The sequence below is a fragment of the Ambystoma mexicanum genome, chromosome 9, assembly GCF_040938575.1.
Source record: "Ambystoma mexicanum isolate Mex_15411 chromosome 9, UKY_AmexF1_1, whole genome shotgun sequence".
In the NCBI taxonomy this organism is placed as follows: domain Eukaryota; kingdom Metazoa; phylum Chordata; class Amphibia; order Caudata; family Ambystomatidae; genus Ambystoma; species Ambystoma mexicanum.
This window is the reverse complement of record NC_090931.1, coordinates 817,154,114-817,170,036: the sequence shown is the minus strand read 5'-3', so window position 1 is coordinate 817,170,036 and position 15,923 is coordinate 817,154,114. Positions and strand designations below refer to the sequence as shown.

At 49.6% G+C, this 15,923-nt stretch overlaps 1 protein-coding gene across 6 annotated transcripts in view; it reads right to left on the bottom strand.

Annotated features, from left to right (window-relative positions):
• Window positions 1-15,923, bottom strand: part of NME9 (NME/NM23 family member 9) — an 808,977-nt gene that overhangs the window by 140,862 nt on the left and 652,192 nt on the right. For all 6 annotated transcript variants that reach the window (XM_069615815.1, XM_069615818.1, XM_069615816.1 and 3 more), the window contains one exon: window positions 918-1,069. In XM_069615815.1, coding sequence (XP_069471916.1) covers window positions 918-1,069 — 152 coding nt within the window. The remainder of the gene's footprint in view (window positions 1-917; window positions 1,070-15,923) is intronic.

Below are 15,923 nucleotides of genomic sequence, written 5' to 3'. Positions count from 1 at the left end.
TCTGCGTCACAGCAGCTTCTCCCGGGCTCTTCTGGGACGCCGCTTGAGTCTTCCACTGGAGCAGCTGTCTCACTCTTCCTCCACAGCCTTCAGCCCGGCTGGCCCCCTCCTTGATGCAGGCACTCAGCAGCAGGGGAGACCCTCACTGCCAGGTCTCCTTTGCTCCACCGCCATCTTGATTGATGGCTCGCCGCTGCAACCCCAGCTGCACTTCACCCTCATCTCACCCTCATCTGGGGCCCTGTCTGCCCGATACCGACTCTGCCTCTGGGGGGGGGGGGGGTTAGCTGGTGTTCCCCTGTCACTTCCTCACAGTGACATACCTTAGTGTTGCTGAAAGAACCACATGCCAGGCTGGCGGTCGGAGCGGGTCAGGGAGAGATGTTTTACCGCTCCGCCATCTTGGCCACGCCACCTAACAAACACTTTGCTCCTCTCTATCAGGAATTGAGACTTTTCTTTTTTTACATTTACAATAGTATAGGGCAGAGCCCCTCGTGCATGAAGGATGTCACTTGTTTGGGGTTCTAAATTCCATTGTAAACAAGGAAGAGCTGTGGACTAAGAGTATCTGAATCAGATTGAAGGTAACAGTTAATGATTTCTTGTGCTGCTTATATAGAGCATTTAGAAGAGAGGAAACAAGAGTAACATGACTATTGTCAAAGAGGACACACATACGTTCATCCCAAAGGAGGATGCTGTTGGAACAAGATAATATTTTTGTATCAATTCACTTTGGCCTTTTATTTTTTCCTGAGACTGCCCTCATCCTGAGGTGTGAAACAGAGGAGTCAGTGCCAGAATCCAGCTTTGACAGTCGTCTCATGAACTGCTCAGTTGTGATCTTGTGCCCCATGCACTAACTGTGATAGTCTTTTCTCCTCACAAGCCTGCACCTACATTCCAAGCCTCACCTCTGTGCTCCTCCAGGGCATCAGGCTTGATGGTAGCCAGAGTTTTCTCCACGGGGAAGAAGAAGGAGAGCTCCTTCTCAGCTTCCTCTTTGCTGGAACTGCCATGGAGCTGATTGATCGGTGCTTCTCTTGGTGAAAACTTTGCTCGGAAGCTGTGGAAATAAAGGTTGCATACATTACTTGCAGCAGCATGCCTATTAAAATAAATATACAAAGTATACCGACTAGGGCACCAGTATGCTTCTTGAACAAATATAGACCTCTTCAGGTGCATGGGGTTCATGAAGACTGGACACTGGTCTCGGTAATCCAAATATGTAGCAAAGTCAGGTGGAAAAGCAACTAACAAAAATCCCTACACAGTGCTTTAGGGGGGGGGAACCATTTCATTCATGGTGCTTTGAAACATAGTTTTCATGGATTTGTCAACTTCAGAAATATATTTTAAAGTTAACCCTTCAAGCACTTCTTAGTGAAACGTGGAGATGAAAAAGCCCTTCAACAAATTTCAATCCCTTCAATGATCAACTTAAGGAGGACTGTTCTCCAACTCCTGAATGTACTCCTGGGTCATACAATCATCTTTCCATTCTAACGTTAGTATGGAAAGAAGACTGTATGATCAAGGAATACATTGAGGAACCAGACAAATGTCCTCCCTCAGATGATCCTGAAAAGGAGCGAAACAAATTGAGGGGTCTATACGTTAGTCCAGAAAAGTCGTCAGAGGAGTGAGCAGGAGGCTTGAGAGCGGACACAGGCAGGGGAAAACCACAGAGCAGGCAATCAGTTCATGAACCCACTCACGCTCTTCTGTCCAGTCTCGCCAAAAAAACAGCAGATCAGAGAAAGATCAGGAAGCATGTGGAGCTTGCGAGTAAGGGAAAACCAATAGGTAATTTGCTCAGAAGGTGCAGGCAACCTCGCAGCAGAGCTGCAGGTCTCCATATCAGCTCCAACTTACTCCAAGATGGCAGCGGTTACTTCCTAGCTCATGGCCCAAAAGAGCCCTTCTGATCATGCTACTAACAAAGGGGAGAGTAGCACAAAGTGGCACTACATTAGAACGATCAGAAAGGAGGAGACAACGTCTAAGGAGGGAGTAGAATTTGGAGATCCTGACCCATTAAGAGCCCCGATGATAATGAAATACCCACTCAAACAAAGACACGGTTTATTGAGGTACTTAAGAGAAGCACAACAGCATAAAAAGAGCCAGAGGTAGACTGGCAATCAGGCCATTTGAAAGGAAGGTTGTATAGCTGGTTTAGACTAGGGAAAGGCAAGAAGGAGCAAGTAGGTGAATAGCTGTGCAGTGCAGACCAGTCTTGGAGACCCTCTGCCAAGAGCCTACTGGGTTCAATAACCCAAGTCTCTGGATGCAAGAGGTCAGTGAAGGAAAAGGCCATGTTTTGCAAGTCTGCTGCGGGTGGGTATAGATGAGAGCCTGGCAATAGCCAGAGATACCCAAGGAGAAGAAGCATCACCAGAGCCTGTAGTTGGATCTCGCTGAGGTGCATGGCAGTGCACGTGTTAAAGTAGAGCACACCAAAGCTTTTAGTGGAACCAAGCCCAGGAGGATGAACCTTGGCTGGTGGGTTGTAAGAACCTCTGTCTGAAAAAGCCTCTGGCAGGTGGGAGACATTTCTGCTGGTAATCACTTTGGTCATCCCCTAGGGAAACTGGGAACTACCTGGTAAGTGTTTCACCGTGTCTACAGTTCTAGAGCCTAAGAAGGTGACCCATGGCCAGTGGATTCTAATAACTATGCCCTTGTGAAAAACAGAGGAGTTAGGTGTAGAAGGGGAGGTCAGAGGAGGAGAGAGTAGCAGGAGGTGAGGAGTGAGTAGTAGGAGGACAGTGTAGCGAGAGAGAGATGAGTGTATGAAGACTGGAGAGATAGGGTAGAACAGTAGAAGAGAGAGTAGGAGAAAGGAGGTGACAGAGAGTGAGAGAGACAGACAGAGAGAGATAAAGTGTGAATAGTGCTGTGGAAATGTGCTCAAACCAATTCATTCCGAGAAGTAATCTGGCCACTGTATTTTGGACTCTTTGTAGTTTTCTCTTGAGATAGTCTCAGTGTGAGGTAGAACCTATTTCCATAGCCCTGTCTTGTAAGTGCTAGCAATATCATTTCTATGGTTCTGTGGGTGAATTTAGGTAAGGTAAGATGCGGCACGGAATGCGAAGTTGGAGAAAGCCATTCCGGACAATGGGCTTTCACCTGTGGATCGAGTGTGAGAGCATTGTCCATTGTGGCTCTGAGATTCCTTATCATAGAGGACTGTTTTGGTCCTGGGCCCATCTCGCCAGGCAACAGGATTGGGGTAGTGTTTGAATGAGATGGATTGCAGAGCAGCGATTCAGTTTTGTTGGGGTTGAGGTTTAGTCTGTTTGCAATTTTCCATATTGCCCTTATTACTGTGTATGACAAGCACTGCAAGTTGTTAACTCCATATGTTCCACAGCAAAGTGTGCCAACTGAAGTATTTGACCCTTTACAGCTTGTCCTATGATACCTCACAATGTGTAGTCAGTGGGTAAAGGTGTCCATCATGTCTAGCAAGCAATCCACACTCTCAGACCAACCCAACAGACCCCCCCCCCCCAACCATCAAAACAAGGAAAGGCTCTATAACCAAGATCAAGGAAGAGACCAGACTTTAACCCCATCCCCTCCTCCCATCCCTCTCTTCCCCCAAATAAATTGTTACCTCTAAACTCTTGCAACGTTACACCTACTCACCCCCATCAGATGAAACACCAGGTCTAGTATATTAAACATACCCCAGCCCTATTATTTTTCTATCAACAACCCAAACAATTGCTGCTTCAGAAACAAAAGGGTTGCCCCTATGGCTACCCTGCTGGTATATACTCCCCTCCCAAGAATACTGAGTTTCAACATCGGCATATAGGTAACAGGTACTTCCAAGCAGAACTTATCAACACCACAGGTTTCTACACATCTGTTAATCTATCCTATTAACACCACCCCCACCCCTCTCTCTTACAGAGACATGTGCAGTGAGGCCAACATTATTGGCAGAAGTGTGCTACATAAGAGTGCTTTACCTTACCATGTACTATTACATAAACTTTTGAAATTTCATAAATCTCCTGCTGGCACTTATAGAGCTCATCCTATCAACGTTTTAACAGTGGTCCTCTAAAAATGAAATGCTAGTCTTACTTAACTTTTCCTTAATATGCACTAGAATGGATGAATGCTTTGGAAGGTCATAGAAAGAAAAGTGTAATATTTTTTAAAAAAAAAATGGGGACCAAACATTACACTCCAAATGAGAGTCACCTGACCTGAGAGCAATGCAGTGTTGCACTGCACACTTTCCCATTATTAACATTGCCCTAAGAAAAGCCCCAAATGCTTTGGCTAGCATACGTAATGCCTTTCATAACCCGCAGTCAGAACACCCTACAATTTTTATAAACATCCCAATTGATATTTGCCCTCCATCCAGTAGGCTGGAGGCTAGGTGCGTCAAAGAACTCATGCATTAACTATCTGCTGGAGCTGCCTGCTGATCATGGGGGAAGGACAATGCATCTTATGGTGGTGTGAGAAACCTGGGGGTGTTCTCCCATGTAGACCCTGAGAATCCTCTATTCAGGTGGCCTGGGGAGGGCCATCGCTTTTGGATCCCAACCCTTGAAGTGGACAAGCGTGGGAGGGAGGATCACCTGAGTTGGGGTTGCCCTCAGGAGAATGTCCTAGGGGAGATGTGTTATACTATCTAGACAGTGGTGGAAGAGGAAGTCCCAGATGCCTTCTTGGGATATCTTGACTCCTATAACCCAAATCCAGGTGGCAAGATCCTTGGATCTTGCACTATCCACCATAGCCCTAGAGCATGGAGGGAAGGAGCTAATTACCCAAGAGGGAGAGGGAGCAAGGCGCAAGTGACACAGGATCAGAACACTAAGAGTAAGATGTATACATTCTCTCCAACTCCAAGGGAAAACCACCTAAATCCCTATACACATAGATCATCAGCAGACCGAAAAAAAGGGGAAAATTTACGCCCGTGGGGATGAACAAACCAGGAGCAATTCATATATCCCCTGGCAATATCCAGATAAGGTGAACAGAAATCATCTTAAATCCTGTTATCCCTTTAAACACCCTCCCCTAACCTCGAGGGAATGTTTACAATCTCACCTCCTCTGCCCCTCCCCATTTCTGATAAATACTGAAACGAGGAGGAGGCCACTAAGATCAGCAGAGATTACCCATAGGAATAACATGGGGAAAGTAAGGGAAACTTACTTTAGAAAAAACTACTGTCCTGCTAATAGAGTCAGGCAGAGTCAAGCATTGGTAGGTAACCATTCACTCCCGACTCCACGTGACTGGGTGTTCAGCTATAAAAGGTGTGATCAGTCACAGATACACGAACGAGCTGGGGATGCAGTCCGGACCAGTGGAGCCCAGAAGGAGGAGCTGCAGGCTGGAGGAAGACAGTGTGCAGATATGCAAGCCCGGTGTCTGTGGGCTGCAGTGTGGCGAGGGAGCCGTGCTTCCAGGGAGCCAGAGACAAGCTACCTGCATTCCCAGGCTACGTCCAGTAAAGTGCTCATTCCCATGGGTACAGTGTTGACCCCAAGTGTGCCTGAGCGGCAGGTGGTGAGACCCTGACATCAACCCCACACTGCCTGGTGAGTTTCATGAGGAATGTAAGTGAAACTCAGGAGCGTGCGTTTAAATGAGAGCGAAGCGGGAGAAAGCCACGAACAGGAAAAGCGGCACAGAATCGGAAAGAACAAAGAGTGTGAAAGTTAAAAATGAAAGAAAAAAATAAAAGGATGAAAGTGCAGCAAGGAGACAGAAAGCAAAAGAAAAGCAGTGTGAATAAAAGACTGGAGCGAAAGGCAAGTAAAGGTCTGATCGAAGCTGAAAGCGGAAAGAAGCAGCGAGTGGCCCGCAATGAGAGAGGGGCACGAGTAAGTTATAGAAAAGTGCCTGGGGCAAGTTAAAGAGGGTGTAAGTGTGCACGGGACAAAAGATGGAGCGCGTGTGCACGGAAATGAAAACAGATCAGCAAAGTGCCAGGGGCACGTTAAAGAGGGTGTAAGCGAAAAGGAAAGCAGAAGAAAAGGGGTGCTGAAAGCATCTGAAGGAAAAAAAAAGGTAACAGAAGAACATGAGAGCAAAGAGAGGGGCAAGAGGGTCAGAGTGGTCGCGCCTAGGAAGAGCAAAAAGCCTGGCATTTTTGAAAGCCTCTGATTCTACCCCATGAAAGACTGGTTTATGTGGTGTAAGTGGGAAAAGGACAGAGCCCCTTTAAGAGGGAAGCCCAGGACTAATGGGAAAGAGCGGGAGGCAGGAGGAAGGGGGAGGAGCAAGGGAAGGGAAACGGCAGTAAGGCCATGGAGGAATAAAGAGAAGGTTGGAGTACACAATGGCTCCTGTGTGGTTATTGGGCGTACTTGAAGCAGCCCCATCAGGGGGCCCAACAACTGGCGACGAAGGGAAACGTCCCGCGCCGTGGAGGAAATGGTGAAGGGCCCGTGTGCCCAGCAGTGAAGGGCCCGGGCGCCCAGCAACAATGGAGGGCCCGTGTGCCCAGCAGTAACGGGGGCCCGTGTGCCCAGCAGCAACGGGGGCCCGTGTGCCCAGCAGTGAGGGGCCCGTGTGCCCAGCAGTAACGGGAGCCCGTGTGCCCAGCGGCAACGGGGCCTGTGTGCCCGGCAGTAGGAGGTGAGCCCGTGAGCCCTGCAGCGGGCCTGCACGCTCAGAGTAACGGGCCTGTGTGCCCTCGTGGTGGACCCGTGTGTCCTGCAGTGGGCCCGTGCGCCCAGGAACAGAGGTGGGCCAGAGCGCCCTGCAATTACAAGGGGGCCTGAGTGCCCGCAGTGGGCCTGCGTGCCCAGCATCATCGGGCCTGCGAGCCCGCGCGAGCGGCAGGGCCTGCGCGCCCAAAGTGTGGTAGGGCCTGCGCGCCCAGCAGCAGAGGAGGTGGAGGCCGGTGCGCCCAGCATCACCTGGGGCCCGTGTGCCCGCTATGAACAGGGGCCCGTGTGCCCGGCAGCGGAGGAGACGGTGGACCCGTGCACCCGCAGCAGAAGAAGACCCGTGAGGAGCTCTGGAGGAGGGTCCGTGAGCCCAGCAGAAGGAAGACGTCGCGGGAGCCCACCCCGACAGCAGAGAGGACCGCCGGACGCAGCCCAGCAGAGGGAAGACGTCGCGGGAGCCCACCCCGACAGCAGAGAGGACCGCCGGACGCAGCCCAGCAGAGGGAAGACGTCGCGGGAGCCCACCCCGACAGCAGAGAGGACCGCCGGACGCAGCCCAGCAGAGGGAAGACGTCGCGGGTGCCCACCCCGACAGCAGAGAGGACCGCCGGACGCAGCCCAGCAGAGGGAAGACGTCGCGGGAGCCCACCCCGACAGCGGAGAGGACCGCCGACCGAAGACCAGCTGAAGGAGGAGCCACCAAGGGTCATCCAGCAGAGCCGTCAGAACGAATCCAACGGCAGGTGGAGGCCAACGCACAAGGGGACCCCAGCAGGAAGAGGAGCCGCCACCAGTACTACGGAGCCGCTGAACAGCGAGGAGAAGACCACGCCTGCAGCCACCGTGACAGCGCGGCAGGCCCGGCTGTTTGCCCGCTTCATCCGTCGGCGGCAACAAGAGTAGGAGAATAAACGGACCGCGGCAACTGCAACCCCAACAAGTAAGGTGTTCTGTCGGGGGTCGGGAAAAAAGGGGAAAGGGAACCTCGCGTCTCCCCATGTGACATTCAAACACATACGGGAAAACCACAGTCCGACCAAAAGGGAATCCCCGTGTCCCCCACACGTGACACATAAAATAATACGGGGGAACTACAATACGGAAAAGGAAAATCCCTGTGTCTCCCCATGTGACATCCCAAGGGACAATTAAGTAAGAAAGATACGACAAAAGGGAATCCCCGTGTTTCCCCACGTGACATCCAAAGGGACAAAATGATAAGAAACACCACGGGAAAAGGAAATCCCTGTGTCTCCCCGTGTGACATTAAAGCAAGTGTGCGACAGAGACCGCCACAGCAGAGAGAGGAACCCTGTGTCTCCCATGAGTGACACCCCTACAGACAACAAAGATAAACCAAAACAAAGAAGGGACTCCGAAAGCCAGAGAAGGAGGGAAACCCCGTGTCTCCCCAAGTGACATTCAAAAATAAAGGAGTGAGCCACGCTACGAGGGAGAAGGAAACCCCGTGTCTCCCCACACGTAACATTTAAAGAGACCATGCAGTTAAACCAAACCACAACAAAAGAAAGAAAGCCTGTGCTTCCCGCGTGAGACCCACTCAGGAAGCCATAACACCAAGAGTCAACTGTGACCAACGCCCACGTGCCACCTGACTAACGAAAGCAGACCAAGCGACACCATCATGTCGGCCCCGGATGCAGCAGACCCCAATGCCCAACCACCAGTACCAGGAGCACCCTCCTCTCACGCAAGCCTAATGAGGAGACCCGCCCCATTCACATTAAACCCACGTCACGACCAGGGCCAACGATGGGAAGAGTGGATGGAAGAATTTGAGGACTTTTTAGGTGCAACTGGGAACAAAGACCCGCCAAACAAACTTAGCATATTTAGGAACCTGGTAGGAAAAGAGGTAAAGGACATCATCAAGACAATCCCAGCTACAGACAAAACCACGTACCAACGTCTCCTAGGTGCACTAAATGACAAACTCATAACAGGATCCAACAAAGACTACGAATGCCTTGCATTCAACCAACACAGGCAGCGTCCACACGAATCGATTGGGGAGTTCGTCATACGTCTCCAGAAGAAGATAGGAGACTGCGACTTCACCAACTTCAATGATGAAGAAGCCATAAGACTAAGGATCATAGAAGGGTGCACCTCGTCAACGTTCAGGAAACACCTTCTCATAAAGCGCCTACCCCTAGCGAAAATACTGAATATGGCAAAAACATCCGAGAGAGTTGAGGCACAGGCAGACACCATTGAAAGGAAAGTGGAACACGACGCTATCACAGCCCTCACGGAAGAGCGACCGCAATACTCTGAGCCCACTCGACCCTGGAGAAGGAGGAAACTGAGAAGACACTGGCCAGAGAGCCCAGACACAGAACAATACCACGGGCGAGGGTGGAAACACACCCACAGACAACCATACCCAGCCTTTGGACGAACATGCTGGCGCTGCGGCCAGGAAGGTCACCTTCAGAGAATGTGTAGGACAAGACCACCCACAAGCTCGACATGCCAACCCACACCCCAGGCAAGAGTCCCGAGTACACCTAGAGCACGGTTAGACATCAGAAAAGACATCACGGTTGTGAACACCAGCCCACCCAGAAGTCTCAGGAATGCACACCCCCTCGACCTTTACGGACCAGCACTTGGCACACGAACCCCACCCGTTCTGCGAGAGGACTATGAGCTTCGCAACCGCACAGCGCCCTTGCAAAAATCGTATGGGGGGGGGGAATAGAAGTCACAGAAAACTGCAGTGCAAAGCAACCGTACCAGACAAGGGTGGGAGAATACCCCCTAGACAAACCTCAAGACCATACCGCCCAATGGAGGACAGCACAGACAGAACAGCCCAAAGGACAGTCACGACGTGGCCCGAACCAAGGAGACCGCAGAGTGCCGGACACCATCTGCATGATACCGAGTCCCGCCAGAGGACACAGCCGTCTCAGTCACCGGGCAGCACTACAGCACGCACTCATCAGCGTCCACTACAGGTCATTCAAAGTAACCCACAAGAAGGACTACGTGCCCAAAGAGCAGGTGACAACTATGACGGAGAACCACGGCAAAATGACGCCAAAGGACTCCCTCCTCCACGAGCTATACTTTGAAGAGCAGGAACCAATGAAGGGAGAAGAGATTGAGAGAAAGGAAGAGGAGAGAGCAAAGACCTATGAAACACTGCAACAAGAGAGCGTGGAAGAGACCCACGAGCAATCAAGCAGGCCCCACCGGGCCACAAAGAGACCCCAACGTCTCATCGAACAAATGTGACCCGGGAAGTCTCATGTTAAGCAAGGGGGAGGTGTTGTAAGTGGAAAAAGGACAGAGCCCCTTTAAGAGGGAAGCCCAGGACTAATGGGAAAGAGCGGGAGGCAGGAGGAAGGGGGAGGAGCAAGGGAAGGGAAACGGCAGTAAGGCCATGGAGGAATAAAGAGAAGGTTGGAGTACACAATGGCTCCTGTGTGGTTATTGGGCGTACTTGAAGCAGCCCCATCAGGGGGCCCAATATTATGCATTCAAGAAAGAACTGTACTAAATCATGTGTTGTGTTTGGAAGCTGGAAGAGGCCTAGAGCTTGGGGAGGAAAGAGACTCTGAGAGGCATATTTAAGAAATCAAAGTACAAACGATAAAAAACTGATTTTGTGTTTCAAAGTTGAAAGAGGCCTGAGCTTGGGGAAGGGAACCCTAAGAGGCCAGACCAAGTTAGAGACTTGTTAGTTTTTGTTGAACTGGTGAGAAGATTGAAGTATGGTGAAGGGAACCCCGAGACGCTTACAAAAGGAACTGTGTTACCATTTTCTATGGTGTTATGAAACTTAGTGAAGCTGACGCTTGGGGAAGGGAACCCCAAAGGACTTAAAGACACTGAAGGTAGTTAGAATAACTACATGGGACCTGTGGAGAAGGTCTTGCGAATAGCTCTATGGATTGAACTTATTTATGTGACATTGACCCAGCAGTACCTGTTAAGAAGACCACCTGAAACCAATCCTGGTTTCCATTTTTGTTGAAACACTATTTTGCTTATTTTTTAAAAGACTTCCCATCACATTTTTGTATAGTGACGGCAAGCATAGGTTTAGACACAGACAGACTTTTATTTCGGACTATTAGACAACAACGGCCATTAGAAACTTCAGTTGAGGGAATTACCCTTTAGAGTTAAGGCCAGTCAGGCCTCACACCAACCCGGGAACCTTAGAAAATAAAGGTTTTCAAAAGAACCCATTTAAGTCTGTCTCTCTCTTGATACCATGCCTGTCTCACAGTGGGCAATAACTACAGATCAGAAGAATCTCTTTTGCAGTGAGATTTTTCATCATCAATACAATGGTTTGCATCGTGGCAAGAGAAGAACAACCACCAGCTCCTATATGCAAGCCCGTAAGCTGAGGAGCGGACATGTGGGCTTGGGAGGACCAGGGGGGACTATTGTCCACTAAGTGCGGAACCGGTAGGACCAGAAAAGAAAACTGGAATGGTGGTCAAACCTCTTTAAGGTTTGTTCCATAGACCAAAACTGGAGCACATCACAAATTACAAGAAATTAGAAGAAAGAACAGTTTGAACACAGTGCACAACTGTCCGCGCTCAGCAGGTATGCGCTGTGCAGCCTTTTGTGGTCAAGGATTCATGAGTCCCAGTGGTAGGCTGTGGGAATATAAAAACACCAAGCAGTGCATGCTGGATGACGCAGTTTGTCGGAGGAAGTTGGTGGTGTACTGGAGTGCCAAGGAGAGAAGAGTAGAGATTGTGATAGAGCACAACAGGAGCGAAGCCAAGACAGAGAAACAGGAGCAGAGGAGACACATTATCAAGAGGAAGGTAAGAAGCAAGAGGAGAGGAGAGTGGAAAGATCTGGAGAGGGGGTCCTTTAGAGGGTAGGAGGAAAAACAATGAAAGTGTGACAAGAACAGCACAGAGAGAGGAGAAGGAATGAGAGGAGTGGAGGAGGTTGAAATGAGAGGATGGGAGGAGGGTGAAAAGCAAAACGACTACTTCTGTCCTTTACACTTAAAACTAAACTAAAGATAAAGTGGACTTTATTGGTCCAGAAAGATTCCCTTCTTCTGGACGCGGGATAAAAGTTCACTTTCCGTTGTTGGTGTCTTCTTGGGGGGGGGATGGTTCCCTTGCCGCCTATTTTTCCCTGCTCTGCATACTTGTAATGAGGCCCAAAGCTCCAACACTTTTCTTTGGCAAACACAATGCTTATCTTTTAACACTTTGTATCAGAAAGTCTTTTTAGCTCTGGTTACCAGGAGAATGACTCCCTTCTCTTGCTATCTGGATTTTACTGTTCAACACAACCAAGGGGAATGGCTAAGTTCCCCTGGCCTTGGTTACCAGGAGAATGCTTCCCTTCTCCCGGTCTTAATTTCAGGGTTTAACAAGACCAGGGGTAATGATTCCCTTCCCCTGGTTTCTTTTGTATTTTGTTACACAGTTCACACCACCAGGGAGAATGACTCCCTTCCCATGGCTTCTCTTATACTTTGTTCCGCAGTTCACAACACCAGGCGGAATGACTCCCTTCTCCTGGCGTCTCCTGTATTTTGGTTTTGGCAGACCTGGTACACTCTCCGGCCAGGTAATGCTATGAAGAAGATGACTTTGGATGGATCTTTTTTGTGGGCAGGTGTCCCAGATGCTACTTTCTCTATGGCTCACTTCAGGCAGACCTGGTTCACTCTCCTGCCAGATACTGCCCCGAAGAAGAGGATTTCTCTGGCTCCTCTTTTGTGGGTGAGGGTCCCAGACTAGTGGGTGTGCTGTTTTTCAAGTGTTTCCTTCCTCACCTGTGCTCGGTGTGTTTGGAGTCCTCCATGACTCCCTCACACCCTTACCAACCATCCCAGCAACCCTGGTCCTTTTGGGTTCTTGCTGGCTTTCTTCGGTAGGTATGGGCTTCAGCTTTGGTCTTCCCCCGGTTTCTATTGTTCTCTGTCCGGCTGCGGCAGCTCTGCAGCATGTAGTTTCTCTCAGCGTGCACATCTGCACTTGCGCGCACCATCCAGGCTCCTTTCATGCCTGTACCTTTGGCTTGGCAGTTTTCTTTGTGGTCCTTCCTCGTTGGAACGCATAAGGATGTCACAGCTCCCTTTTTCACGTCCCGATCAACAGTCTCTGCTCTGTTCTTCGCCAAACCACTTCTTCACTTGTGGTTCCCCCAGGGAGGGCTCGACACACAAGTAATTCCTTCCTTCCTCTTTATTCTGAATGGGCACTGACAACTAGAATTCCCATTCAGGTTCTCATCCTAGCTCTCCATTATTTCACACCTCCTCCTCGTCTCAGTAAGGGAGACATCCTTAGGTTGCCCCTAATCTTCCTTGTCTCAGTGGATCTTATGTCACTGGTACTACACAGGCACATGGGGTGGTTGGGTATGTTCTTGGGGTGTACCACATTTGTAGGAGGAGGAGGGGGGTCATACCATGTTCTCTCTAGATATCCGTCCCTGTTCACAGAGGGGCAGTCTCTCCCCATGAGATCCTCCCACTGTGTACCACTCCCAGGAGGACTATTGGGTAACTGCCTCACCTCCCTACCCTCATGGGAGCTGTGACATCCTTAGCCGGTCAAGTGGCACAGCGAGTAGAGCGCTCGCTTTGACACCCGTGCAGAGCCTGTTAATGCAGGTTCGAATCCCGGCGGGGCCAAACTCAGCCTTTCATCCTTCCGAGGTCGATAAATGAGCACCACACACCGTGGGTAATAATAAGCAGCGCTCGGATACCTGAGGGTTTGTAGCGCTATATAAAAGCCTAATTATTAATTATTATGGGGAGAGCTTCCCCCTCTGGGGAAAGTGACGACATCTAGGGATTCAACACAGCAGCTAAAGAAGAAGTTAGGAAGCAAACCTTGGAGTGGAGAAATGAAATATAGAAACACATGACTGGTGGATGAAAAGAAAAGACTACCTGAGGAGGATGAAGCAGAGAGAAAAGCAGGAGGGTGGAAAGCAGAAGGAAGATAGGTCAGAGGAAAGGAGAACGAGAGGGGAGGATCACATGGAAGAGAGGAGTTTTGAAAAAGCATACTGGTGTGGCAGGTGGAAAGAGGAACATGAACAGGGGTGTGGCCAGAGAGGAGGAGGAGGAGGTTGATACCAAGTGACTAACCTGAGAAACAACTTGGCAGAAGAAGGGAGATTGATGGAGAAGGGTAAAAGTAGGTGGACAGTTAAGATGGGCGGGCACGGGCAATCCTTTAAAGGCCTAAGAAAGCCGGGCTAAGCCCTGCATAGCCTTTGAAAAACAAAACAATGAGGCCAGGGCTCCTCGCTGCCCGACAGGTGAAAGGGATCACCTGGAAAGCAACCATAGGACCAAAAAGGACCCCTAGATTCCTTAGCAAAGAAGAGCAAGCAGCGCTGAGGACACTTCAAACCCCACACACTGTGAGCGACTTTCATTTGACCACCAGGAGAGGGAGCTCTAGGGCATAGAGGGACAGACTGATGGACTAAAGTCCTTAAGCAAACTGGAATTGCTCATCTTTTATTTTCAGATGGCCCTCCACTCCTAAATGCAGTCCACCCTAAAGCCTCAGTGTATTTTGTCTGTAAAGATAACTCATTAGGAATCCCCAAATTAGTGTCCTGAGTTGTCTTTGGATCCCTTGCTGGGACAGTTCATACAAGAATGGTGCTGATGCAGGAAAGTCAGTTTGCAAAATGTCTTTAATGTCTTCCATATGTTTTTTCGCACATGTCTCAATTAGAATGCGGCCAATTGGGTGCCGGAGCAAACTGTGTTGAAAGTCAATCAGCAGAATACCTTCCCCATCCGGCCCATTTGCCTCATAATGCACATATTATGTAGAAACCCAAAGCACAGACTTGGGTTCATCAGTAACACTTATTGTTTTCTACAAAATGCATCAAATCAATGAGTATGGGGCACACACAGAGGAGGGCATGAATGCCTTGTTACATGTATATCCTGGCCGGCCACACCAGCTAAGATGGGGTTCTAAATGAACAAGGGATTGTGGCTGAGGATCCAGCATTTTGGAGCAGTCATATTGGAAATATGGACAGTACCAAAAAGTAGTTGTCTGTCTCTATAGATCTAAACCTATTAGCCGGTCCGATAGCACAGCGAGTAGAGCGCTCACTTTGACATCTGTGCAGAGCCTGATGATGCAGGTTCGAATCCCGGCAGGGCCAAACTCAGCCTTTCATCCTTCCGAGGTCTATAAATGAGCGCCACACACCGTGGGTAATAATCAATTTCCATTCCACAAAGGATCTGGGAGATCTTAAACCCAACTCATATTTTAGGCTTGCCATAGGCAATCTCTTCGGGATTCTGAGAACCTGCTTCCATATTCGTCCCTCCAGCCTTGACCAATGCAATTCCCAGACCAGTGATTTAGCTTCCAGTCCATACAATATGACTGGGATCAACTTGGCAATGTAACATTTAATCAATAGCAACAGAGAATTTACAGAATTTCATCAGAAGCTTTTTCATCTGAGATATCAGTTGAGACACCTTCTTGTTAAGGTCAAGCTCAATTTGGCCTTCCCTCGGGAAGGCATATACTGGCAATCCCAGACAACCACTTCCTTTACCGCAGGAATAATCTGGTCTCCCATGGCCCACTTGTAACTTGTCAGTCATTGGCCGGTCTTTTGAAGACCAGTATTCCCGTGCATAGTCCCCCAGTGAGTTCAGGAGTGGCTTCAAGCCCACCGCTTTGTTGTCCAGAAGGACAATATCGTCGCTGTAGGCCAGCCACCTGACCGGTCGGTGCCGATCCTGGTGCTGGCCAACACCGTTGCCAAGGCCTCCCCCAAGTCTGCCAGGTATAGATTGAAGACAAGGGGTGCCACCAAACATGCCTGCCTCCCTCCTGGATTTGAGACCCAGTCCAAGGCATCCAGTCTAACCCTTACCACAATCTCCTCATGAAGCCTAGCTAACATGGCCATGAGGGGTTTCGCCACACCCACCATCACCAAGAGTCTAATTTCACCCAAAGGCGATCTCTATTGATCATGTCAAATGCTCTAGAGAAGTCTATCCAGGCTCCATAGAGCACTGGATCACCCCTTCACCATGATTGTTCGCATAGAATTTCCAATGCTGCCCCATTCAATGTAGTAGAAAGCCCCCATCGAAAGCCTGTCTGGAACCTTGACAAGATTTTATTTTCTCTAGCCCATTGATCCAGATCTCTCAACAGCAGGCCCACAAAGATTTTACCATCCACATCAAGGAGGGCTATCGGACGATAATTTCCC